Genomic DNA, 26,162 nt, shown 5'->3' on the forward strand with positions numbered 1-26,162 from the left:
TGTGTGTGTGTGTGTGTGTGAAAGGGTGAGAGTCCTTTAGCATTCTTTTTATTTTTTTTAATATATTTTATTGATTTTTCTTTTTACAGAGAGGAAGAGAGAGGGATAGAGAGTTAGAAATGTCCATGAGAGAGAAACATCGACCAGCTGCCTCCTGCACACCCCCTACTAGGAATGTGCCCGCAACCAAGATGCATGCCCTTGACTAGAATCGAACCCGGGAACTTTCAGTCCGCAGGCCATCGCTCTATCCACTGAGCCAAACTGGTTTCGGCGCTTTAGCATTCTTTCTCACTTCTTCTCCATCTCGATTCTTTCTGAAGGTGAGGCAGTGATTCACTGTCACAATCCAGAAGCCCTCTTGAAGCCAGACTGCTGGGGTTCTAATCCTGCCTCCCCACTCACAGCTGTGTGGCCTCCGGAAAGTTACTGAACCCCGCTCTGCCTCATTCTCCTCCTCATTTCTGAAAAATGGGATGTCTAGCTCACAGCACTGCTGTGCAGGGTTAATACGTGTAGCATGTCGAGAGCAGTGCTCGGCCGCCTGAGTGCTAGGTGCATGCTGATATCCTAACTGCTGCCTCTCCTCCCCTCTGAGGTGCCCTCTTCCTCCTGTTAACATCTCTCTCCATCCTGTTGTGTGGGAGCAGCCGGGCGTGGCTGTCACTGCCTGTGCGCACTTCAACTTGGTCAGGTAAGTTCCCCGCCCCTCAAGCCTACATCCGTTCAACCTAATTGCTATTTAAATGTCTTCAAGGAGGTTACACTGTGGTTTCGCAGTTAAACACCGAGTTATTGTGTGTACACAAAGACGGAAACTGGAGCGCAGCAAGAATGTGGCGTTAGTGAAGCAAATAGTTACCATTGAAGAGCGGTCCCATGTTTTATTGCAAAACAACAGCCAAGTGTTTTATGAAACCTAAGACAGGAACGGCCTCGCAAGTAGATGGGGCTGTGGTGAGTTTTATCACGGAGAAAAGGGCAGCATGCTTGCCAGTCACATGCGGAGCAGGAAAGAACACGCGATCAAGTTTGCAGAAGGAGCAGGGAGGCATGGAGAGGAATTCGGACACAGCGGCGGGCGGTCTCGTAGGAATGGTGCCTGACGACTGCCTCTCCTGACGCAGAGGACGCTGCAGAGACGCGCGGGGACGCGGAATCCTCACAGGGCTGAGGAGAGGCGGACTCTGACTGCGAAGGAAATCTAGGCGACAGGTGGCCCTTGAACAACACGAGGATTCGGGGGGCCTTTGCAGTCGAAATCCACATACAACTTTTTGCTCCCCCGAAACTTAACGACAAATAGCCTACTATTAACGACAAATAGCCTTACTCATAACATAACCCGTCAGTTAACACATATTCTGTATGTTATATGTATTATATTCTTACAATAAAGGAAATGAGAGAAAGAGAACATTATTAAGAAAATCATATAGAAGAGAAAATACATTTACAGCATTTAAAAAAAATATCCATATGTAAGTGGACTCATGCAGTTCAAACACTGTTGTTCAAGGCTCAGTTGAATTTCAGCCAATTTCTTTTGCCTTTCATTTCCTTTTTCATGCATGCACAAGAGAGATTTTTTGACTTAAACACTGAGGTGTAAATAAATAAATAAGATTTCTTCAAATAAATACACAAAATAAAAATTGGTTTTAAAAAAGCATTTTCAGCCAAAACTGGTTTGGCTCAGTGGATAGAGGGTCAGCCTGCGGACTGAAAGGTTCTGGGTTTGATTCTGGTCAAGGGCATGTACCAGTAGGGGGTGTGCAAGAGGCAGCTGATTGATGACTCTCTCTCATCGATGTTTCTGACTTTCTGTCCCTCTCTCTTCCTCTCTGTAAAAAATCAATAAAATATATATTTTTTTAAAAAGGCATTTTCAGGTCATGTTCCTTTACTTACTTTCTAAAATTATTTTTAATTGCTACAAAGTACCATCCTCCCCATTTTTAAGTGCACAGCTCGACGGTATTAAGTACAGCCATGCTGTTGTGCAACCATTACCACCACCCGTCTCCAAAAGAGCATTTTGGTCACACCGCGTTAGCAGTGCATCATACAATGGATGGCATCTTGGACGTCATAAAGTCACCACACAGTGGTCGCTCACTGGAGACAAAGTACATAGCCCTCCCTTTGGGAGTGCTCCACTGCCTGCCAGAAAGCAGGGCTCGAACCCGTGGCTTGACGGGGACACCTTCTGTCTCCCTGGCTCACAGGCAATGATAAGGCCCCGGGCAAGACTGGCATCCTCCCTCCTCCCAGCCTTGGGCCCAGGCAAGGACGAGGGCAAGCCACGATGTGTCCCTCCCTCTGCATCTCTTCCTGGAGCAGTAGGGGTGCCTGAGGTTGGGAAGGAAAGGCTGAGAGCAGAGAACCAGGGTGCCAAGTAAGAGCCGTGTCCTGGAAAAGGAGAGGGCGGCCGGCAGGTGGAGGGAGGGGAGCTTTACCCGGAGATATTGGAAAACTACTGGGCACCGGACTGAGAGCGGGCAGTGGATGTGGGGATTCGGCACTCACGTCCACCCAGTGCTCAGCCCAGCTGGTGCACCTCAGCCTGTCTCAGCAGGAGGCAGGGGCGGAGGGGTATTTTCCTTCGTTCAGGACACAGCGGAGCATCCACCTGTGTGTCAGGCACCATTCTGGGCCCTGGAAATACACCAGAGGACAAGCCCCATGAGAATTCCTGGTTTGGGGGCGGGGGAGGGGCGGTAATTTTCTTCTGCCTTCCCCTCCTCCTTCTCGTCCTCCGCCTCCTCACTAGTGGGGTGCACTAGTCCCTCTATATATTTGGGTGGTGCCTTCCCAATTGCAAAGTATTTCCCATTCATTCTCTTGCTCCATCCTCAAAACAACTGTGGTGTGGGCAGCATTGCTCCCATTTTCTGAACTAGGAAACTGAGGCTCGGAGGGCGATGGCAGGCAGGGTGTGGTCGAATGCTCTCCAGGTGAGGCTCCAGCCCCAGCTCAGCCACCAACTTGCTGGGCCACCTCAGCTGAGTCACTCGCCCTCCCTGAACCTCAATGACCCCTGTGATACAATACAAGAGGTTCTATCTACTCTACAGTCTTCCACCGGCCCGGGTTTCCCTTCCTGGGCCTGCGACTGGGACTGCTGGTCAGGAGGCAGAGCAGGGCCCAAAAGCTAGTCCTCCTGACCACCCTCCAAGACGGACCCTGCTTTTTCATCCGCAGGAAAGGGAACAGGGCTGGGGGGATTGGGAAGAGCAGGGTGTGAGGTCAGGGGGGTAGGAGGGATTTCCAGACCCAAATGCCTCTTAGACCCTGGGCTGGAGCAGCACTGATGGCAGGAAGTGGCATTGCCTGGTGCTGGGCTGTGTGGGCACCCAGGCAGGAGAGCCGCCTACCGAGCCTGCGGCCTCCGTACGCCTGCACAGCTCACTGCCTCTCAGAAATGTCCTCCCAGAGCCCGGCGTGGCTCTGAGCTCCAGGGGGCACCCAGATTCTGTCCCAGCTTCAGGAACCCTGACATGTGAGTTTGGGGAGACTGATTCTCCTCGGAGTATAAATAATGCTATTAGTAAGAATAGCCGGTATTAATTGATGGCTTACTGTGGGCCAGGCACCGCTTTGAGCACCGTACATACATTATTTTACTTAATCCAAACCTCAACCCAGCAGTCCCAGTCGCAGGCCCAGGAATGGACATCTGGGCTGGTGGGAGGAGATTGTGGAGTAGAACCTCTTGCATTACGGTCCCCTTTTTACAGAGCTGGGTGAGAAGGGGGTCACAAAGAGGGGCAGGGGGGTGCTGCCTGTCAACCCCAGGTTCACCCCGTCACCCAGGGCCGGGGTCCCACCGCCCTGGGACCGCCCCTGCCTCCAGGCGGTGGGGCTGCTGTTTGGCTGGGGTTCCAGGGAGGGGGTGAAGCTTAGTCACTCACGGGTGCTTGGCTGCAAGAAAGCGAACACAGAAGGGACACAAAGCCTTTGTGCCTCAGCAGGTCCGCGTACAGCCAACCAGTTGTTTTCCATCCCCTAGAGAAGTAACTGGTGATCAGACGGCAGGAAGAACTTCCCAGTCACCAGAAGGGGTAGCACTGACATCCTCCCGCCGTCAGTTTTGGGTGAAGCACTGCCCCTGCCTTGGCCAACAGTTTGAGTCGGAGAGAGGGGTCTTGGCAAACCTCCTACAGAATCCCCGTTCACAGGCCCCGTGGGGGCCGGGGAGGCCCCGGGGCAACAGCCCTGGGGTTAAGCGAGGGGACAAACACGGAAAATCAGTCCTTATCTGGAGCTCATTAATGGGGAACATTATTCAGCTGTGAAGGCCAAGATGGGGTGATAGGCATGTGGTGGGCAGGGGTGGGGAGTGGGGGCAGGGAGAAGCTATAAGGGTGAGGAAATCTTAGTCTAAACTCCACCTCCGCCCCACGTGTCCAAATGCTGGACGGAAGGACCCTGTAAATGCCCATGACCCAGCCTCCCCAGAAACCCTGAGAGACAGAGGGAGAGAGAGAGAGAGAGAAAGAGAGAGAGAGAGACCCAAGCCTCCTGCCCTGAGACCGCTGGGCCGGCCCGCGGAAAGCCGGCAGCATGTGGGAACTGCGGTCCATAGCCTTCTCGCGGGCCGTGTTTGCAGAGTTCCTGGCCACGCTCCTCTTCGTCTTCTTTGGCCTGGGCTCGGCCCTCAACTGGCCGCAGGCCCTGCCCTCGGGGCTGCAGATCGCCATGGCCTTCGGCTTGGCTATCGGCACCCTGGTGCAGGCGCTGGGCCACGTCAGCGGAGCCCACATCAACCCTGCGGTGACCGTGGCCTGCCTGGTGGGCTGCCACGTCTCCTTCCTCCGGGCGGCCTTCTACGTGGCCGCCCAGCTGCTGGGGGCCGTGGCAGGGGCCGCTCTGCTGCACGAGATCACACCCGAAGACATCCGGGGGGACCTGGCCATCAACGCGGTGAGTGCCCATGCTGCACCCCCTCCCCAGGGCGGATGGGGTGGAGGGAGCAGGTCTGGGTGAGGGTCTGGGAACTGAGAGAGAGACACGGAGGGAAGCTGCCGGGGGTGGGAGCGGAGGTGCCGGAACCAGAAACACAGCTGCCACAGGAGAGCCAGGTGGAAGGAGCGGCAGGGCCAGAGCTGACGCCGAGAGGATACCCCCGGCGCTGCTGCTGCCTTCTGCCCTCCCTCGTGGAGGAAGGCCTGGGCTGGGGCTCGGTGGAGGACAGGGTCCCAAAGTAGAAGTGCTTTCCGAGCTGGGAGGAGCCTCGGAGTGAGTCCCCTGGGTCTTCCGAGGGGAGAAGGACCCACCTTTTCTTCAGCGTGTTCCGCCCTCCTGCGAGGGGCTCCTCACCAGCCTCTCACGACACCTCCCACAGCGCTGCGGAGTAGGGTGGGCACGCCCTTCCTTAAGAACATGGAACTGAGGCGCGGAGAGGGGAAGGACAAGCCAAAAGTTCTACCGGGTGTCAATACCAGAGAAAGTGCCAGAACCAGGGGCAGCAGACCCTGGAGCCCGTGAGCTAACTGCCGGCTTCATGGCTGGCGGCTCACCGGCACGGCAGGTGGGTGCGTGGGGAGCTGAGGGTGATGCCCAGCCCCTCCATGCCCCCACCCACTCCCCTTGTCTGGGCAAGGCCTGGGCTTCTGAGGGCGTGGTGGGGAGGAATGGTCTGTGCCCCTCATCAGAACCCTGACTCCCCCTCCCCCAAGTGCCTCTTTCGGGCCTCAGTTTCCTGTGGTTTTTGGCCTGCTCTGTCCCTGGCCACTAGCTCAGAGCTCTGGTGTGTCGGAAGAGTCCTGCGCAGTCCCTGTGGCCGCCCCTCCTCTGTGCGAGTGGCCCTTTCTCATACGAGGGACACAGAGGCCCCAACTGGGGGGCTTCTCTCTTCTTACCTCCCCCGAATGGACTGTGTGATGGGGCTGGGGCTCAGGGCTGAGGAAGGGCTAGGACGGCCATGCCCGGGGACAGCCTGAGGAATGTGACCGTTTCCATTGAGGACAGAACAGTTGGCAGCGAGGGGAGGTAGACAAAGAGCAACTTCCTGAGAACAGGGCCAAGAAAGTCTCAAAATGTGACTGAGGAATCTCCTCTAATCGCGGGCGACAGGATGACTAAGGAGCCAGGGGGACTCTCAGTCTCGCTCCTCCATCATGTCACAGCTGCTGGAGCCTCAGAATGGGAGGGTCTGGGAGGTCTCCCCCAAGGTTATCACTACCGTGAGGGGCTGAGGAGAGCCCCGCCTGGCTGCAGGGAGGCAGCCGTGGGGCTGACTTACCCAGAGGCTGGAGGCCCCTAGAAAGGCTAGCCTGGCCCCCGGGGAGTTTCCATTGGTGTGCGCCTGCTCTGTGCCAGGCCAGATAGCATCTCAGTCTTGGTATAATGCTGTAAGGTGAGTTCTGGGACCCTCTACCAAGAGCGGTAAATTGAGGCTCAGCATTCAACTGATTTAAGTCACAGAACCAGTAAGTGTCAGTACCTGGAAATGGACCCAGAGCCATCTGACACCAAACCCCTGTCCACACCGTCTCCCTTAGAGCAGCCATTTACCAGCAGGAATGGGGCTGGGGCTCTGACACTGTCGATTCCAGTCCTCACACAGCCCTCCGGAATTTTGTTGTCCCCATTTTACAGAAGGACAAACCAAGGCGGAAGTAAGTAGGGGCCCGTGGTAAGTCGGAGGCCTCCAAAGTGTCTGCCTTTAAGGTGCCTCTCACTGTCCCCCACCACAGGCGGTGACATTGGCCCACAGGGGGTTGGCATAGCTCTAGGAGGCCCGACGGTGACAGCCCAATGGCGAGGATCCAGGGGTCAGGTTTCAAGGCCTGCAGAAGGGGCATGGGAGGTGAGAGCTGTCACAGGTCTACCTGGTTCAGTGCCCAGCCCCAAAGGGCAGGGTGTAGGGCACAGAATGACAAACCCCAGAGAGAAATCCAGTTCTGGGTGTGGTCCAGTTATGAAATTAGCTCTTTGCTTGGCCTCAAGTTCTCTCATTGCCCAAGGCAGGGGCTGATGGGGTCACAGGCACCCCACATGGGTATGGAGGCATCACAATGCAGGGCTCCAGCACCCTCACCTCAGCCTCCGTGGTGTGTGCAGAGAGCAAATCACAGGGCAAAACTGAGGCCTGAAATGCAATGGGAAACAGGCAAAGTCAAAGGGAACCGTCAAAGGTTAGAGGAAAGAGTCATATGCTAGACTTGAGGGGGGTGAGGGGCACACTGGGACTATCCCCAGACACTCGTCCCGGTCCCTGGGAGCCTCTGACCAAAGGCCTCTGGTTACACCAGGATCCTACGGCCTAGCGAGAGAGGAAGGCCTTCCTGTTACCTGGCCTCAACTTCCTGCTGCATTCAAAACCTTTTCTCTTCTTGCTCTTCCAGAAACAGGAATTTTGGCCTGTCCGATACGGCTCAGGGGTTGAGCATTGATCTATGAGCCAAAAGGTCATGGTTCAATTCATGGTCACAGCACATGCCCGGGTTGTGGGCTGGGTCCCGGGTGAGAGGCGCACTGGAGGCAGCCAATCAATGATTCTCTCTCATCATTGATGTTTCTATCTCCCTCTCCCTCTCCCTCTCTAAAATCAACAAAAATATTAAAAGGAAAAGAAAAAGGAATTCTGGATTTTGCACCCTTTTCCTCTCACATCATAGGCACACATCCCAGCCCCCAAATCTCCTGGGCTATGGAGTCATTTTTCCTCCTCTGACCGGGGACTCAGGCCAGTCTGAGTCCATCCCTCGGCCTGTGGGCCACGGGCCCAGGAAGAAGCCAGCGGTAGTTTGGACTAAGGGCCGCCCTGGAGTCTCGACAGGACGACGGAGCCGGTGCGGGGAGCACGCTCACTGTCCCCCTCTCTGTCCTCAGCTCAGCAACAACACGACAGGCTCACTGTCCCCCTCTCTGTCCTCAGCTCAGCAACAACACGACAGGCGGCCAGGCCGTCACCGTGGAGCTCTTCCTGACGCTGCAGCTGGTGCTCTGCATCTTCGCCTCCACCGATGAGCGCCGGAGCGACAACCTGGGCACCCCTGCCCTGTCCATCGGCTTCTCCGTGGCCCTGGGCCACCTCCTCGGGGTAAGTCATGGTCTCAGCCTCACGGTCTACACAGACTTTCCCCCAAAGAGACACAGAATCCCCCCACGTGGCAGACAAAGGCCCCACAGGGACAGATCAGACTCCCTCGAGGACAGACACACCCCAGAGGGTCTGACTGCCAGATACCCAAGCACAGATCTCACTCCAGCCTCAAAGGATAGAGCCCAGTAAATATAACATGAACCTAATAGTCCGGGGGGTGGACTCCCTTTAGGTTGAGCTCATGGTCTGGAGAGGGGCACAGGGCTCCTGCCCAGGCCTCCCCTCTTTTCTCTCCCTTCCCCTGCCTCTCCCACTGCAGATCCACTACACCGGCTGCTCCATGAATCCCGCCCGCTCCCTGGCTCCGGCTGTTGTCACTGGCAAATTTGATGACCACTGGGTAATGGCAGAATCCTCCCACCCTTCTCCCCTCCCCAGAAACCCAGCCCAGCCAGGCCTGGAACAGGTCAGAGAGGGGGGCTCCACACCTTGTCCGGGGGCCCACCCTGGGGTCTGATGCTGAAAGTCTCAGTCTCCCCCTGTCAGTGAGGGCCGTGGCAATCTGGCCTCACCGCCTTCGGGGAGGATTAGGTGAGGTCACTGGTGTGAGCAGGTCCCTCGGCGCCTTGGGACTTGATAAACGATAGCTGGCGAACACATTTTTTAAATATATATATATATTTTATTGATTTTTTTTTTACAGAGAGGAAGAGAGAGGGACAGAGTTAGAAATGAGAGAGCATCATCGATCAGCTGCCTCCTGCACACCCCCCACCGGGGATGTACCTACAACCAAGGACCTGGACCTGGAATCGAACCTGGGACCTTTCAATCCGCAGGCCAACGCTCTGTCCACTGAGCCAAACCGGTTTTGGCCAAACACATATTCTTTATTTGGCACTTACCTAGCGCTCAGTGTGTGCCAGGCCTTATTCTACATTAACTCCTTTAGTTTTCGCAACCCTGGGCGGTGTTATATCGAAAGGAAACCGAGGCACCGAGTGGGGAATAAGGTGTCCAGGTTCGCGCAGGCAGCCCGCGGGGGAATCCGCCCCCTGAACCCCAACTCTCAGGGCGCCCCCAACAGCCCGCGTGGCCGTTTCTAATCACAGGGCGCGCACTCCATACCCCTGTGAGGCCTCGTGGCGGGAGAGGAGCAGGGCCGCCCCGCGCCCCCCGCGCCCCCCGCGCCCCCCGCGCCCCCAGCGCCTCCGCTCCCCCCGCAGGTCTTCTGGATCGGACCGCTGGTCGGCGCCATCCTGGGCTCCCTCCTCTACAACTACGTGCTGTTCCCGTCCTCCAAGAGCCTGGCGGAGCGCCTGGCCGTGCTGAAGGGGCTGGAGCCCGACACCGACTGGGAGGAGCGCGAGGTGCGGCGGCGCCAGTCGGTGGAGCTGCACTCGCCGCAGAGCCTCCCGCGCGGCAGCAAGGCCTAGGCGCCCGCCGACGCCCGGCCCGCGCCCAGCCCTGCCCGGACTCCCGCCGCCCCGCCAGCCCGCCCCCCGGCCCGGGCCCAACGCTGGCCGCAGGGCAGAGTAGCTGCTTCCGGGCCTGCAGGGCTCCCGGGTGCGGGGTGGTGGGAGCCGGCCGACCCGTCTAGAGGCCGCAGGTGGAGGGCAGCGGACTCCCGCTGGCCCCTTGCAGGGAGCTGGGAAAGGAGGGCGGGTGAGCGGGCGGAGGAAGGTTCTGGAGAGCCTGTCTCCAGGAGTGGGTCGGGTTGGGGAGGGAGAGTGTGCAGACCCCACCATGGAGGGTCTGGGAATGGGGTTTCGCTAGTGTGCGAGTGTGTTCATCCCCGCATGGCTCTCTGTCCCCAGGTGTAGGGCTGTGCGTGCTCCTGAGTGTGAGCGAGTGTGCCTGCGGAGGTGCAGGTGTGGTGGCCGGCGACCTCTCCCGCACCTTCCCCTGGACCCCTTCCTCCTTTCCTCCCTTCCTGCAATAGCTCCACTTCCTCTGTGGGATTGAGTCCTTGCCAGGGTCCTCCCCGGCGCTCTAAGAGTGTGCTCCCTGGAGAAGGGGGGGTCTGGAGGCCACGGAGAGGGCTGAGGCAAGCACCTGAATTCCCCACCCGGCCCCTCCTGGAAAATTTCCCCAAGGTCAGCGCTGGGCTAAGGCTTGTCAGGACCCATTGCTAGAGGCGGAAAGGTGTCAACCAGAGGATGGCTCCCCCAGAACTGACCTCTGGAAAAGAGGAAAAGGGGGTGTCCAGGGACCTCCTTCTGCCCTGCAGAGGATCTCTCCCAGGGAGGAAGCAGAGGGGTGTGTGTGTGTGTGTGTGTGTGTGTGCACGCGCGTGTGTTTGTGCACGTGTGCATGTGACCCACATGTGTGCATGTGCCCCCACCTCCAGGGGGCTCTCGACCTAGAGATTAGCCTCCCACTGTGACAGAGAAAACAAGCGTTCTTTGTGGGCCCCTGGCTTTTGTCTTGGGAGAGGGAGAAATTTGCAACTAGACACTTCTTGAAAGGGGACACTCCGTTTCGCAAGTGAGCCCTCTCACCCAGCACACCCTGTGGCTGGCTGAGCAAGGAAGGCGCTTGGGCATGAAACCACAGGCACCAGGCAACACCCCTCCATCACCCATCCCACCAGAGGCACCCCCCCTCCCAGCAGCAGCTCTTCCCTCTCCGTCCTCATTCCCGGGCTCCCTCCTGCAGCCCCCACAGGACAGCCCCTGTGGAGAGAGTAGCCCAGCACTCACGGGGCCAGAGGAGGGAAATGACGTGTGCAGGCCGAGGCGGGTTTGTGTCCAGAGCCTGGGCTCCTACATTTCCAGGCTAGTGCGTCGGCCCTCTGTGAGATTCACTGGGATTAAGTGAGATGCTCCCTGTAAAGATGCTGTGTGAACTGTGATTCCTCACACCATCATCACTCATTATCGAGACCATTCCGCCAGTCCTGCTTCGTGGGGCTAGAATGCAGAGGGGCCCCGGCCCCCTCCTCTTTTTACCTCTTTTGGTTGGTAGTCCGAGCAAAGGAGAGCCCTGAGAACCCCAAGGTGCAGGCAGAAGGGCCTAGGCTTGGGTCCTGGCCCCTTCCTGGTCCGGCCTCTTAAACTCTCCTGACCTGAGTGCACCCTGCTTGTTCTCTCCTTTCTTTCTTCCCACCACCCAGACCATCCCTTCTCTCCTTCCTCTCCGACTTGCTGCGTAGCTAACTTAAGAATCACACCTTGAGCCCCTTCTGCATGCTCTCTGAGGCCTTCATGCTTTCAGGGCGTTTATAGGTATCTGTACCTCACTGCGCCAAGCACCCACTGTGTACCCGAGCCTCCAGCCCCTTCCTCCTCCTCTCCCTTCAGAGATGGACCGAGTACCAGGAACATTCCTGTAATTGTGCCCACCTCTGCATCTGTCTTTTTTGTCTTCCTTGACCAAAGCTCCCTTTAGGGTCAGAAAAAGGCTGCTCTGGGTCATTGGAGGTGATTCTGCCTCATCCCCCCCCGAAACCGTCCCCCCCCCCCCGCCCCCCGACCAGCCACTTGACCTCCAAGACAGTACTGGGAGAAGACTCAAGTCAGAGACCAAAGTGACCTCCAAGGCGGTACTCCTGGCAGCTGACTGTCCTCTGGGAGCTCAGAGACAGCAGGGCTCTGAGCTGTGGGCCGTGCCCAGATGTGTCTCAGGCACTTCATCCCCGCCCCACCTCCTTTCAGCCTGTCCCTTTAGAAGTTACCGAGAATTTCTCTCCATGTCTGTTTCACTTCCTGGGTTTCATCTCCCTCAGAACTAAATGTGAGATCCCCACCACTTCTAGCCCGGATGGCCCAGATTGGGGTTACGAAGGTCAGAGTTCAAGGCAAAATTCTAAGTGATGGAGTTGGAGGAGAACTGGCACCTTTGAGCGTCTCTTGGGTCCCAGCCTCTGTGCTGGGTGCTTTACATGCGTTTTCTCACTTACGGTAATCCTCCTAAAACTGCAGTGTTCCCTTACCCCAACCTGCGGGACAGTCATGTGCCGCAAAATGACATTTAGGTCAACAATTCATCACATATGTGACGGTGGTCTCATAAGATTATAACAGAGCTGAACATTCCTATCGCCTATCATAACATCGTAGCACAACAATTACTCACATGTCTGTGATGATCTGGTGCAAACAAACCTACGGCGCCATCAGTAGTATAAACGTATATGGGTTTATTCCATCCGCGTTGGTGTGAGTTCACTCAATGACATGAGTTCACACAGTGACAAGATTGCCTAACGATGCCTTTCTCAGAATGTGTCCCCCTCGTTAAGTGGCCCATCCCTGTACTGTTCTTCCTCTTTTATAAACTGAAGCTAAGAAATAGGTCTGAAGTCGTGGAGACAAGATTTGATCTGAAGCCCATGATGTTTCCAGTCAGAAGTCAGAGGAGACGAGGTCCGGTCTCAGGCAAGTCCTCGGCCCCTCTTGGAAGCCCCTGGCAGACACCAGCGCACGCAACTGAGCCCGTTCAGCCCAGCCCACGGACTTGTGGTGGACACAGGGCCCTGGAGGGCTGTGGCAGGGCAGGAGTAAAATGACGAAGAACACGGGGCTGGTTTCTGCCCTTGAAGAGCACTCAGGGTGGAGGAGGATGGAAGTGAGTCACATCTCAAACCAGACAGAGGCCGGGCAGCACAGAGGCAGGTGGACACGTCCCCAGGCTGGGGACAGAGAAGGCTCTGAGCTGAGGGGAGGAGGTAGCTGACCACTGGGTCCCAGCAGCATCCATTCCCGTAACCCCCCACGTTGTGTCAGATAAAAGGCTTTGCACCTGCAAATGTTGCTTTGATGTTTTGTATCTTTAAGCTGTACATATGCAATGCCCCCCAGCTAGACTGTACGCCCTACAGGGGCAGGCCTCCTCCCAGTTCTCAGCTGGCATTCTCCTGTCTATCCTCATTCCTCTGTGTTGTCTGGCACAGCACCCTGCGTATATTAAGCTCAATAAATGCTCATTTGCAAACCAATGCTGTTTCTTCCACAACTTAGAGATGGTCAGTACAGCCCAAAGTGCAGGCAGGCAGACGGGGGTCCCTGGCACATCCTGGGCTCCCCAGAGCTGCTGTTAGGAATGGTGCAGCGAGGGTTTCAATGCTCAACTGATTGGTGGCAACCTGGCCAGAGGAGCATCCGGGCTCTGTGGCTCAGGTGGCACCATGGAGAGGGCACCAAGACATGGGTAGGCTGCGTGGCCTGCAGACAGAGTCAAGAGCAGCCCCTTTTGTCCCCTCGTGCAGGCTGTAGCACTGTGTTGGAAAATCAGGGCAGAACCTCCAGGGTCTGGGACAAACCTAAAGCTCCATGAGTTCAAAACTGACCACCTGCTCTTCTCTCCAAACCTGTGCTTCCTATGCCTGGACACACTGGCTCAGTGGTTGAGCGTCCACCTATAAACCAGGAGGTCGTTGTTTGATTCCTGGTCAGGGCACATGCCCGGGTTACAGGCTCAATCCCCAGTGGGAGGGGTGTAAGAGGTAGCCAATCAATGATTCTCTTTCATCATTGATGTCTCTATCTCTCCCTCCCCCTTCCTCTCTGAAATCAATAAAAAATATGTACTTTTAAAAAACACCTGCTCTGCCCACAGTCCTTTCATCTCAACTGATAACAACTCCATTTTCCAGCTGCTCAGGCCAAAACGCTCATTATCCTTGACTCCTTGCTCTCACTTGCCACGTGAGCCTCATCAGAGAATCCTGTCAGTTCCACCTTCACGGGGGACCCAGAATCCAATCATCCTCACCTCAGGTCCTGGCCACCATCATCTCCCCCTGGATGTCAGTCCCCCTGCTTCCATTCCTGCCCCTCCAGTCTCTTCTCAACACCGCACCAGAGGGGCCGTGTTGCAAACGTTGTCAGACCACATCAGTCCTCGACTCAGTGACTTCCTTGATCTCTCAAGGAAGCCAGCAGTCCTCTGGGGGGCGGGGGGGGGGGGTGCACAGGTCTACCCACCTTCACTACCTCTGTCCTCCACCACCTCTACCCACCTCCACCACCTCTGTCCTCCACCACCTCCACCACCTCCTTAAGCTTCCCCTTGCTCCCTCTGCTGGGAATGCTCTTCCCTCGGGCATATGCATGGTTCTCTCCCTCTCCTCTTTCAAGTCTTTGTTCAGCTGTCACCTTCTCCGTAAGACCTACACTGACACCCCTTTACAATTTCAAAGAAACTCCACTCCCACCCCAGCACAGACCCTATTTTCCCATAGCACTGAACAGAGGCTATTGTACTAGATACTCTGCACATGTCCGTTATTTGTTGTCCGTCTCTTTCCACTAGAATATTAGCTCCACGAGGCAGAGATGTTGCCTGCTAGCTCATAGCTACGGCCCCTGTGCCTAGAGCAGTGCCTGGTGCATAATAAGTGCTCAATAACTCTTTGTGGAGAGAATGAATGACTATTTCCCAACACTGGGGCTAGGTGATCCTCCTGTCCGTTACCCCCGCCCCCCAGAGAACACAGTGGTCTCTATGTCAGGAAAGGAGAGAAGGGGCCCTCCCTGAGGTAGTCTAACCCTCTCTGCCTCAAGCGGGGAGACCCATCTCCCAGCCCACGAAGGTCCCAGGGAAGCACACTCCTCTGGGGCTGGCAGGGCAGGGCCCTGGCGCTCAGAGCAAAGACAAGCCCAGGACACGGGAGCTCCTATAGTTCTTTGTGACAACCTGGGGGCGGAGGGACCCTGATGGAGAGTTGGAAGAGAGGCAAGGATTTCCAGCACAGAGCCAGGAAACATAACCAGCTGCCCCATCTGAGCAATCTTAACAGCCAGGCCTCCTTGTTCAGCCACACCAGGCCCATTCCTGGTGACACCGAGGGTCCCCTCTCAGGTCACGGTGTGACTCCGCACCTCTGAGCCTGTGTCTCCTCACACGCGCAGTTCAGAATCGAATCACACAGCGGAGGCCGAAGACCTTGGTTAGAGGTAAAGGACTGGGCCAAATCCTCAAGCAGGAGCTTCCCCTGGTGGTCAGTCTCCTGTGAGCACTGCCGAGTCCTTCCACCCCCAGAGACCTGTGGGATCACGCAGACAGTGCCCAGGGAGAGAAAGAAGGAAGAAGGGTGCAGACGGAGGCAAGTTCAACAGCCCTCAGCGCCTGTGGGGTTATCAGGGTCCTTGATAACAATTTCTTTGAAATTGTATCAGGGCCAGGCCCACAACAGGCCCACAAAATCCTACGCCCAGCCTCCATGCTGTGCCAGGAGCAGGGCCCAGGACCCAAGGCAGAAAGGACAGACAGACCTCCTGCCTTAAGAGGAGCCATGTGGGGGAGGAGCCACGCCAGCAGGAAGCACTGACCGAGGAGGAACAATAACAGGGTTTCTTCGGTCCCTGTTTTCTTTGGCCTCTGAGCTGCCACGGAGCCCAGAGCCCGGACCTCCGGGCCCTTGGCTTTCCTCCCGGCCCCTCCCCTTCGCCCCTACCTGACAGGCGGATAGAGGAGCACCTGTTCTTTCCCTCTGCTGCACCCGCCACCTTAGCTCCACACAGAGCCTTCGGGGGGCTTTTTAAATTACAGTTGCAACACCAGGAAGCTTTACTTAGCCTTTCTCCGCACCAGGCTCCGTGCTAAGTCTTCCCAAGGACACACGGTGGGGGTGGGGGGTGGGGGGTTGGAGGAGGGAGGTTATTAGTGCAGCTCCCCTCCCGAGTCATTCCCTGCCCCTCCTCCAAGCCCTGAGGGCGCTCCAGCCTCATTCCCCACGTGCCTGACCCGGAGATAGGAAAGGGAGAGAGACTAGGGGGAAACACAGAAAGTCTGAAAAAGAGAGATGGACAGGGTTTGGAGAAACAGACCGAAGGAGAAAGCCAGAGGAGCTGCAGAGAGAGGGAGGAAATTCAAGGCTGAGTGAGAGTCTGAAGGACAAGGAGGCTACCGAGGCTGAGGCTGAGGGAGGCGGGGAGCAGAAGCTGGAGGAGAAGGAAAAGCTGGGACCTGGGGTGGGGGCTTCTGAAAGGAAGGCGGGAGAGCCCAGTCCTGGCATGGGAGGTCCGCGGTGCCTTGCAGCCCCACCCCCCCACCCCACCACACTCCAGCGCCCCAAGTCCCAGGCTCCTTCCCTGCCTGAAACCCTAACCCACCATGCCCCTCTTTCGGTCCCGTGTACAAAGTGGCCCCCCAAGCAGGCCATGCTGCAGGGGTAGGACGGTTGCAGAGCAGAGGGTGCCTCCGGGGCTCCACCGGCTCCTTCCAGGGCTGCCCTGTGGCTGCTGAGGTCCAGGGTGGCCAGGCGCGGGGAAGCCTGTCCCGGGAGCTCGCTTTTCCCAAAACGCCCCCACTCCAGCGCGGGAGGCCCGCCCGGTCCGGGCCAGGGAGAGGCCCACGACGGCCGGCCGGACTGACAGCCCTGCACGGCCCAGCCCGCTGGCCGCCCCCGCCAGCGGGGAGCTGAGAGGCGCTGTCCGCGGGGATCGCATCACTCTGCCCCGCCGCCCGCCGGGGTGAGGCTGCGGGAGGATGCCCGGGGCGCGGGAGGCCCAGGAGGAGCCGGACCCGGGGCCCGCGGAGGAGGAGAGCAGGGAGGACCGCGGCGGGGGGCGAGCCCGGCGGCGGAGGTCGGTAGTAGGACGGGGGAGCCCAGCCAAGTGTCCGCGGGGCCCGGGGCGCGCGGCGCGGAGCTGAGCGCGGGAGCCGCCCGGAGCGCGCCATGCGCGGGGCCCCGGCCGCAGGGCCGGTCTACGCCGCCGCGCGGGTCCCCTGGCCCCGACAGGCCGCACGCTGCCCCGGCTGGAGCCCCCGCGGGGCCCGGGACTGCGGCGGCGGCGGCGGCGCAGAGCCCGGGGCGGCCGCGGAGGGCGCTCCCCGCGAGCGGCGCTGGCCGCGGAGCGCGGGAGCCGCCCCCTGCCCCCCCGCGCCCGCCCCGGCGGGGGGCGCCCGCCCGCTATATAGCGCGCCCCTGCGGCGCCCGCGCCAGCCCGCCCGCCGCGCGCCCGGCCCCGGAGAGCGCGCCCCCGGGAGCCGGTGCCTCGTCCCCCGCGCCCCCGCCGCCGCCCCGACGGGCGCCCGCCGCCGCCGCCGCCCGGGCCCCGCGGCCACCATGAAGAAGGAGGTGTGCTCCGTGGCCTTCGTCAAGGCCGTGTTCGCCGAGTTCCTGGCCACCCTCATCTTCGTCTTCTTCGGCCTCGGCTCGGCCCTGCAGTGGCCGTCGGCGCTGCCCACCATCCTCCAGATCGCGCTGGCCTTCGGCCTGGCCATCGGCACCCTGGCCCAGGCCCTGGGGCCCGTGAGCGGCGGCCACATCAACCCGGCCATCACGCTGGCCCTCCTGCTGGGCAACCAGATCTCCCTGCTGCGCGCCGTCTTCTACGTGGTGGCCCAGCTGCTGGGCGCCATGGCCGGCGCGGGCATCCTCTACGGGCTGGCACCGGCCAACGCGCGGGGCAACCTGGCCGTCAACGCGGTGAGTGCCCCCCGGGGCTGGGGGTGGGCCAGGGCACACCACCGAGGCCAGGAAGAGGAATACCCGGGCCCCTGGAGTGTGCCTGCTCAGCCTTCCCGGGTTTTACCTGCCCCCTCTTTTGTGGCCCCTTCCGGGCCTCTCTCCTGGAGCCTACGGCCCCTCCTTTTTGTCCGAAGCTCCTGCCTTTTCTCCTGTCTCCCCCTGAGCTCTGCCTTCCTCTGGCGCCCTCACAGCTCCCATCCCTTCCTCAGTGGAGTGGTTTCCTGGAACCATCAGAGAGGAGGGTTGCAACCTTGGCTTCTGCTGACCCTGGCCTCTCTGAGTCTCATTTTCCTCAGCCATTGCAGGGGGATGGCGGCCACCTACCACAGCAGGTGTCAAGGGGTCCCCTTTAGAGATCATGCATGTGAACCCCTCATTCTGTCCTAATGGGAGGGTGTCTGCTGAATATTGGCTCCTGTTCCTGGCCCCCCGCTGCCTCCCCCTCTGTACCCACCCCCCTCAGCCCCAGATTTAGCCCCCATGTCCCATGCACACTGGGTTCATTAGGCAAACACAGAGGAGGATTTTCTCGGCCATTGTCAGGCCGTGAGTCAGCCGCACTGGAGAGACGGGTTTGAGGTTGGCCTGGCAGTGGCTCAGGCACGGGCGGGAGGTGGGCTGGGGGTGCAGTAGGCAGACTGGGCAGCTGCCCACAGGAGGGAGGGGAAATGCCAGCTTGTGGGGGTTGGAGCCTGGGCAGAACCGTTGATAGGGCTGTGCCAATAGAAGCTCCCTCATCCCACCCTCCGGCCAGGGCCCCCGCCCCGGGCCCTGTACGTGCTGTGAAGTGTGTCCTCAAACTTTTTAAAGTGGGGGCCAGATCACGGTCCCTCAGAGAGCTGGAGGGCCGGACTATATGAACTACTAATTCCTACTGTAACACCTCGGCTGCGCTCACTGCCCAAAAAACCTGGCGGGCCGGATCAGGCTCCTCTGCGGGCCGCATGTGGCCTGCGGGCCGTAGTTTGAAGACCCCTGGGTAGACTCTCTGGCAGCCGGCCTCCCTGCCTGGACGTGCACGGGGCTGGGGTGTCCTCGGAGGCCCTACCCCCCTCTCTCCAGGCCCCCGGAAGGCGAGCCTAACCCTCCTTCCCCCTGCAGCTCAACAACAACACGACGGCCGGCCAGGCCATGGTGGTGGAGCTGATTCTGACCTTCCAGCTGGCGCTCTGCATCTTCTCCTCCACCGACCCCCGCCGCACCGGCCCCGTGGGCTCCCCGGCCCTGTCCATCGGCCTGTCCGTCACCCTGGGCCACCTCGTGGGGGTGAGCAGAGCTGCCATGTGGCTGGGGTCCTGGGAGCCCCTCCCAGCAAATAACGGGGCCCCGGAGCAGTGCCTCTCCCGACCAGGGAGCCCTGCCGGTGGGCCTGGGGTGGCGCTGCTGTGCTCTGTCCCAGCCTGGAGCCCCCAATCCTTCTCTAGCCCTAGGGAAGACGGGAAAAGCGGGCGGAGAAGAGAGGAGTGGTCGCAGGGACCGGTGGAGGGAGAGGTCACCAGCCTGGGAATGGGGGATCCTGAGCTGGAGATCTGGCTGAGCCCCTGGACTGCGGGGTGACCCTGAGAGAGTTGGGGCTCGGTGGGAGCAGACATGCACGTTGTCCCCCTCCCCACCTCCCTCTCTTTGTCCAGATCTACTTCACCGGCTGCTCCATGAACCCCGCCCGCTCCTTCGGCCCCGCGGTGGTCATGAGGCGGTTCACGCCGGCACACTGGGTGAGTCTGGGCGCCCCCCGTCCCCGGCAGTGAGGCCGGGATGCCAGCTGCGCCTCTGGCCTTTCTGGGTGCTGTGGGCCCAGAGTTTGGGGTGGGCCGGGGAGCAGTGGCTGCAGAGAGAAGGGGGCACCATAGGGAATAGGATGCAGGCATAGATTTATATGGACAAGGAGGCCCTTTTGGGGTGTGCGGGGGTGGGGGGGGAAGCTATGTCTGTCTGTCTTCTAGGTAAGCGAGGGGATCCCCACCCCTGGGCTGATCTCTGAGGATTTTGTCTGTGCCTCTGGGAGTCTGTGTGTCTGTCCTCCCTGATGTTTTACTTCCCTGTTGAGGGGTTGGGACAGTCTTCCTTCCCATTCCCATGGGTCTGTCTCTCTGGACAATCCTTTGGGAGCTCATGGTGTCCCTCCAGAGTCTGGCCCTGCCCCCCTGTGGAGGGAGAGGACCTCTGCCTGTCTCTCTGGGGAGCGATGTGTCTGTTCCCTCTGATGGCTCATCTGTCTCTTTAGGGACAGGAGCCCTGGCTCCGGGGATCTGGTCTGTCTCCTTTAAGGATGTGGGTGTCTGGGATCCAAATCCTTATCATTGGGGGGTCTGCGATCTCGTCTCCCCGAGGTGGGAGAAAGCCTTTCTTTCTGGGGGTCCGCATGTCTGTCTCTCCTGAGGGTCCCCTGAGTCTGTCCTCCGGAGGCGGGGAGTGGGGTCCCCAGGCCTGGGGCTCAGCCCGCGGATGCCGCCTTGTCTCCCCCAGGTGTTCTGGGTGGGGCCCATCGTGGGGGCCGCCCTGGCCGCCATCCTCTACTTCTACCTGCTCTTCCCCACCTCGCTGAGCCTGAGTGAGCGGGTGGCCGTCGTCAAGGGCACGTACGAGCCGGAGGACGACTGGGAGGAGCAGCGGGAGGAGCGGAAGAAGACCATGGAGCTGACCGCCCACTGACCAGTCAGACAAGAGCTAGCCCCTCACCCCTGAACCCGCCTCCCCCCCACAAAAAAAAAAAACCAACAAAGCTTCCTTCCCCACAGCCGGGTCCTCTAGGGGGGAGGCACTGGCTCCCCAGGCTGCAGTTAGAAATGGGAGCGGGAACCCATGATGGGACTCTCGGGTGGGGCCAGGGGCTAAGGTCTGATGGGAAGGGGGTCTCTCTGAGACAGGCCAGGCGCTGCCATGAGGTGAGACCTCAGAGAGTGTGAACACAGCACTGAGCCACCGGGGCCAGGCCAGTTGGGAGTGGCCTGCATTCCTCACTCCCCAGCCCCCCACCACCCCCCAAGAGCCAGAAGGATCCCAGCCCCTAGGAGGCAGAGGCTGGCCTCAGGAGGGAGAGACTGGCTCACTAATGCTGCCTTATTTATTGTATTTCCGCTTCCAGGTGCATGGGCTGGGGCTGCGGGGTTGGAGTGGGGGCTTCCCAATAAACCGCTGACGCTCACGTTCTGCCTCTGGCTCATCGCTGCTCCTCCTCACCATCCACACCTCCCCCGGCTCCGCGGGCCTCTGTGGAAGGACAGGGAGCTGAGGCCGGGGGCCCGGAGTCAGATATGGCGGAGGGAAGAGCGAGAGAGGCGAGTGGGAGAGGGAGCGAGCCCAGAGGCAGAAAGCGCGGGAGGTCAGGAGCAGGCAGTGGGAGCAGAGGAGGAGGCAGCCTCTTCACTCAGCCTCCGCCCACACGCCCCTCCCGCCTCAGCTATGTCAAGTCCCTGCCCCTCCAGGAGGGTGTGCCAGGCAGGGAGGGGGAGAAGCGAACCAGCCTGCAGCCCCTTGAGATGCCAAGGGGGTGACCAGCCAGGTCTGTCATCAGGGAGGAGGCACAGCCTGGACTCCCCTCTCTGCCTCTCTGTGTTCTAAAAAGGAGCCATGTTGGGAGCCTGTGCTCAGGGACAGCAGCCCTACCTGCCCCGCCACATACACACACACACACACACACAAACATGTACACACACACACACACACTCACACACACTCAACCCACACACACTCTCTCACACACACACACACACACACTCACACACACACACACTCACACACAACACACACACACTCACACACACTCACACACACACAAACACACATACAAACACCCCCACACACTCATACACATACACACACACAAGCACACACACACACACACTCACACACACACACACACACACACACACACACACTCACACACACACTCACACACACATACACACACACAAGCACACACACAAAACACACACACACACACACACAGCCTGCACTGGCCCAGCTCTTTTCTGGTCTCCCCTTCCCCGCCCAGTGTCCCCACCATCTTCCTCGCTGAGCCCGCTGCTCTGCCCTCACTGGCTCTTGTCCCCTTGCCACGGACACGCCTTAGGGAACCCCCTTAACCAGCCAGGCCTCCATCTGCGAGGCTACAAAACGAGGATTAAAGCTGCTTCCCTCCCAGGTTGCTGTGGGGATCAGATGAGATGAAGGGGTGAGGTTCCTAGGACCCGCTGCTCGCTGTGGGGAAGGGTGGGGTGCAGATGAGCAGCTCAGGACAAGGCTCTGCCTCAGACTTAAAGAGGCTGCTGGGGTCCAAGTCTGGGTGCCTAACTTTGGGTAACATACACCCTCCGAGCTTCAATGACCTCGCCTGGGAAAGGGGGCTCCTTGCATTCATGGTGGCTGTGAGGATAAAACCAATGGATAGAAATAAAACCCTGGTGCCCACAGGGCCAGATGATTCAGGGTGAGCGCTCAGTAAACAACTGTGAAGAGGAATCAGCAGCTGGGACCCTGGCCGCACCCCGAGTCCGGGCCTCTGCTCTCCTGGGAGTGTGTGAACCTGAGCGCCAGCTTTTCTCTTGGGTGGGAAGCTTGCTCCACAGTCTTCGGCTTTGCCTCAGAAGACGAGGGGCTGGCTGGGCTCGGAGATGGGCAGGGAAGAAGAGGGAGAGTCTGCAGGCCCTGCTGGCAAGGGTCAGTGGCAGGGGGTGGGGGTGAGGGCGGCAGAGTCCCCAGCCCTCCTCCACCTGAGCCTAGTATCTGTGAGTGGGAGCTACAGCCGCCCTGCCCTGCCCCGCCTGCCTCATCAGCGTGCAGTTAACACCAAGAGGCAGCTATGCATGTGAGAACCTGTGGACAGGGGCGGCCAGCTCCGGCCTCCACCCAGGCCCGGCCGCCAGTGCCAGCTCCCACCAGCAGAGGGCGACCTCGACCACCGAATGCACAAATGCTGCTGCGCTTCTCGGCCTCCAATTCTGGGTCTGGGTTCCAGAGGTGGGGGATGGAGGACACGGGGAGTCTCTCAGGCCTGGTTCCCCTGGGGCCACCGGGAAGTAGCTACTCCCAGTCCACCGCCACGCCACGATCCGAGATGGGATGCAGAAGAGAGAGCATCCTTTCCCATTCAGCCTCCAGAAGACTCAGGTGCAGGCACAGCCGTGCCTGGGAGGCTGGCCTCTCCCGCAGCCCAGCAACTTGCGTTCCTTTCTCTGGCAAGTGGGCCTGTGGGGGACAGACCCTCAGGGCGCGGGGAAGCACCCAGTCCGAGGGAGTTCCCGGCGCCGCCAGAGCGAGAGGAGCCACCTACGCTTTGGACGGCCACGTTGCGGCAGTCGGGCTCCGTGGCCAGCAGAGGGCGCTGTGCTCCGCGGTGGCTGATCCTCCACGTGCCGCCAGGTCCGGGCTCACAAAGACCTGCAGGAGCGGGCGCACGCCCAGCCCCGCATCCGCCCTGACCTGCAGCTGTGTGTGCCGAGGGGCTGCTCCCTCCGTGCGTATGACAGCCTCGCCAATCCCCTCCGCTCGTGTCCCGGCTCCATGTGTGTAATCCGAGAGGCGCATGTGTGTCACACCCAAGCACACATGCTCAGTCACACCCCTGGGACCCTCTGCTCCACCTGAAGATGGGACCAGGGAGCGCCTTGATTCCCCTCTAAGAGGCGTCCTACCCCTCCGCTTCCCCTCTGCGCAGGGCTGCCAGGTCTCACCGGTGGAAAGAAAGGGAGACGCGGTGAAGAGATGGAGGACTGGGGGTGAAGGAGAGGATGGACAGAGGTTGGCTGTCTAGATGGATGGACGGGAGGGTGGGCTGGAGCCGTGGTTGGCAAACTGTGGCTCGCGAGCCACACACACGGCTCTTTGGCCCCTTGAGTGTGGCTCTTCCACAACATACCACGGCCTGGGCGAGTCTATGTTGAAGAAGTGGTGTTAGACGAAGTTTAAAAAATTGGGCTCTCAAAAGAAATTTCAATCGTTGTCCTGTTGATATTTGGCTCTGTTGACCAATGAGTTTGCCAACCACTGGGCTGCAGGGTCAGCTCTCTCGGCCCCTCTCTGATCTCGGTTCCCTCCCCTGTCTGTGCAGACGCGGTCAGACTGCCTCGCCTGCCACGTTCTGCGGGGATTGGGGAGATGAGGTGAGGGAAGCTATCTTGACGTCTTCCCTCCGGTCATGTGTTTATGCCCCTCCTCTTCTCTCCTGATACCTTCCTCCTTCCTGCTGCCCCATCTCCCCCGAACCCTGGTGCTCCGTCAGAGCTCGCACTCCCTTACGCATGTTCCTCCCTTCTCGGGGACCTGGGCGCCCAGAGACAGGCCTCTGGGAGGCCAAGCGCACACGGCCCCCTGACAGGCGGTGTGGGCCGCCAGGTGTGGGGCCTTGGCAGAAGGCCTCTGAGCGCGAGTGACCTAGAGCCCAGGTCACCGGGCTGGAACCGGAGCAAGCCCTGGCCAGTGCCCGCTGGCCTCGGAGGTGAAGGACCTTGTCCCAGGCCGGGCTGGGCCCCGGGAGGCTCTGCTCTGGGCGACCAGAACAAAGGCTGCCCTGCTCTTCATGCCCGGCCTCCGGGCCCAGGGCGGGGCGCGGGTTGCGTGTCCTGGAGCTGCCGCAGCCACCCGACCCTTCCCCGCGGCCCGCCCTGGGCCCTCTCACCGGAGAGGGGGGGGAGGGGCGGCGGTTCTAATGACCAGCATCTCCTCGCTCAGAAACACCTCCCGGGAATCGGCACATTGACTCCTAATGACACGTGTGGAGGTGGGGGTTCCAGTCTCCATTTCATTCGGAGGGAAACTGAAGGCGCAGGCGCTGGGCGCTGGTCGGGAGTGCAGTGCATGACAGCGAGGCCTTGGCGGACTCCTGTGGTTTGGTGCCTGGAGTGCAGGCCCAGGGCTGAGGCTGGGAAACGTGGCGGGGCTGGAAGTGGCCGTCCCCAGGGGAGGGTTCTCGGGGACAGCCTCCGGCAGAGCGCCCACCGAGGCTCGGAGGAACGCCACCCAGGCTGCCCGGGCCTCCTTCCCTGAGGGGTTCCTGGAAGACTCCTCCGGCCAGCAGAGCACAGGAGCCTGTGCTGGGACCGCGGAGGCAGGCAGGTGGCGGGGCCGGAGCAGCCCCTGGCTTCGCTCAAGCCCAGCGTCTTCTCCACGCAGCCTGCCCTGCCTCCGCTGGAGAGGAAAACCAGGCAGACCTCATGGAGGAGTCAGACTGGAACAAAGTCTTTTGAAAAGAGACAAGAGGAAGGGCGTTCCAAATTCACGGTCTCCCCAGGACTCCGAGCGACCGGGCACGTCATACAGGAGCCAGGAGAGGGAGAAGCGCAAGCCATGGTGAGACAGAACCGCAGAGACTCCCCCGCCCCCCGCCCGGGTGGGCCCTCATTCAGCCAGGGGGCTGCCTCTGCCCCGGGGCAGGGGAGTGGGCCAGGGCACGGCAGCCACGGCAGCCACGGCGAGCTGTGGCCGGAGGGCGGGAGGGCGCACTGCCCGCCAGCGTGGCTGTCTGGGTGGACAGGAGGCCAGCCGACCTGCTGGAAGAGCAGGTTCTTGAGCGGAGTGGGGGAAGCTGAAGAGTGGGGGCCGTGGGAGAATGGGGAGCGGCCGCCCAGGGTGCTGTGAGGACTGCAGAGCGGAGCAGCGGCCCCTGCTGAGGCCAGGAACCGTGGGCTTGTCGTGGTGGCGGCCGGCACGGCTGGGCGAGCGTGTCCAGCGGCACTCGGCAGAGCGGGTGGCGGGCAGAGGGTGTGAGCAGAATGGGAATGGAGAGGAGCAGGTGGGGGGGGGAGAAAAGAGAGCCAGGACAGGGCCAGGGCATCTGGCTGGAGGAGGTAGGGAGGACAGAATGGGGGCGGGGCAGGGGGCAGTGTTATGTGATTGAGATGGGGGAGGTGGGTGGCCAGAGCCTGTGATCAGAGCCGGGGTATTTCCCTGGAAGAGTTCAGAGGGCCCGGGCCCAGGTGAGAGCGGGGATAAGACTAAGAACAGACAGCTGGAAGGAAGCAGATGTGAAAGCCACCCGCCTCCAGGAGGTCAAGAAGCCGGTGAAGCCCTAGCTGGTTCGGCTCAGTGGATAGAGTGTCGGCCTTTGGACTGAAGGGTCCCGGGTTCGAACCAGGTCAAGGGCACATGCCCAGGTTGCTGGCTCGATCACCAATGGGCAGGAGGCCGCCGATCCATGACTCTCTCTGTCATCATTGATGTTTCTCTCTCTCCCTTTCTCTCTGAGATCAACAAAAACATTTTTAAAAAGCTGGTGAAGCGTAGCCAGCCCAGCAGTGGGGCCACCCACTCCTCCTGCCTCTTCGTCCCCTCAGACAGCCGATGGAGGCACAGACTCAGGAGAAGCAGAAGGGAAGCTTTTACTCGCTCATGCCTTCGCCAGTTACTTATTGAGTACCTACTATGCTCCCTCCCTGCGCAGGGCACTGCCTGTAGGGATGAGCAAGCCTTGGCTCCTGCCTCCCTCAGGAGCTCCCGCCTCCCTGGAGACCCGTCAACACCATGGCCACAGCCTGTGGTGACTGCAGCGCAGACTGTCCAGGTGTGGCGGGGACACACAGAGGGGCTCGCCGAGGGAAGGGGCGGTGAGTGGGGGTGGTAGGGGGGTTGAGGAGGTGGGAAGAGAAGAGAGAGCATCTTCCAAGGACAGACCAGCTCTGAGCGTTCCGGAGCCCACGGGCCTTCGGATGAGGCCGGAGGGTAAAGTGCCCGGCGAGGCATGGAGAGAGGCGAGGA

At 60.0% G+C, this 26,162-nt stretch overlaps 2 protein-coding genes across 3 annotated transcripts; both read left to right on the forward strand.

Moving 5' to 3' along the window:
• The first annotated feature begins 4,497 nt into the window (after nt 1–4,497).
• Nucleotides 4,498–25,860, forward strand: AQP2 (aquaporin 2). 2 transcript variants are annotated; one of them, XR_006742837.1, is made up of 5 exons: nt 4,498–4,926; nt 7,886–8,050; nt 8,373–8,453; nt 9,280–9,926; nt 25,849–25,860. XR_006742837.1 is itself a non-coding variant. In XM_036456925.2 (4 exons), the coding sequence occupies exons 1-4, from the start codon at nt 4,567–4,569 to the stop codon at nt 9,487–9,489; spliced, it is 816 nt and encodes a 271-aa protein (XP_036312818.1). In that variant the 5' UTR covers nt 4,498–4,566; the 3' UTR covers nt 9,490–10,242. The 2 variants fall into 2 exon arrangements, 1 of the variants encoding a protein (XP_036312818.1); XM_036456925.2 differs by lacking the exon at nt 25,849–25,860 and having other exon boundaries at nt 9,280–10,242.
• On the forward strand, nt 16,998–20,460 carry AQP5 (aquaporin 5). Its single transcript, XM_036458662.2, has 4 exons — nt 16,998–17,429; nt 18,573–18,737; nt 19,103–19,186; nt 19,938–20,460. The coding sequence occupies exons 1-4, from the start codon at nt 17,067–17,069 to the stop codon at nt 20,121–20,123; spliced, it is 798 nt and encodes a 265-aa protein (XP_036314555.1). The 5' UTR covers nt 16,998–17,066; the 3' UTR covers nt 20,124–20,460.
• Nucleotides 25,861–26,162: the final 302 nt, after the last annotated feature.

This window comes from Pipistrellus kuhlii, unplaced genomic scaffold (genome assembly GCF_014108245.1).
Source record: "Pipistrellus kuhlii isolate mPipKuh1 unplaced genomic scaffold, mPipKuh1.p scaffold_m20_p_3, whole genome shotgun sequence".
NCBI lineage: Eukaryota > Metazoa > Chordata > Mammalia > Chiroptera > Vespertilionidae > Pipistrellus > Pipistrellus kuhlii.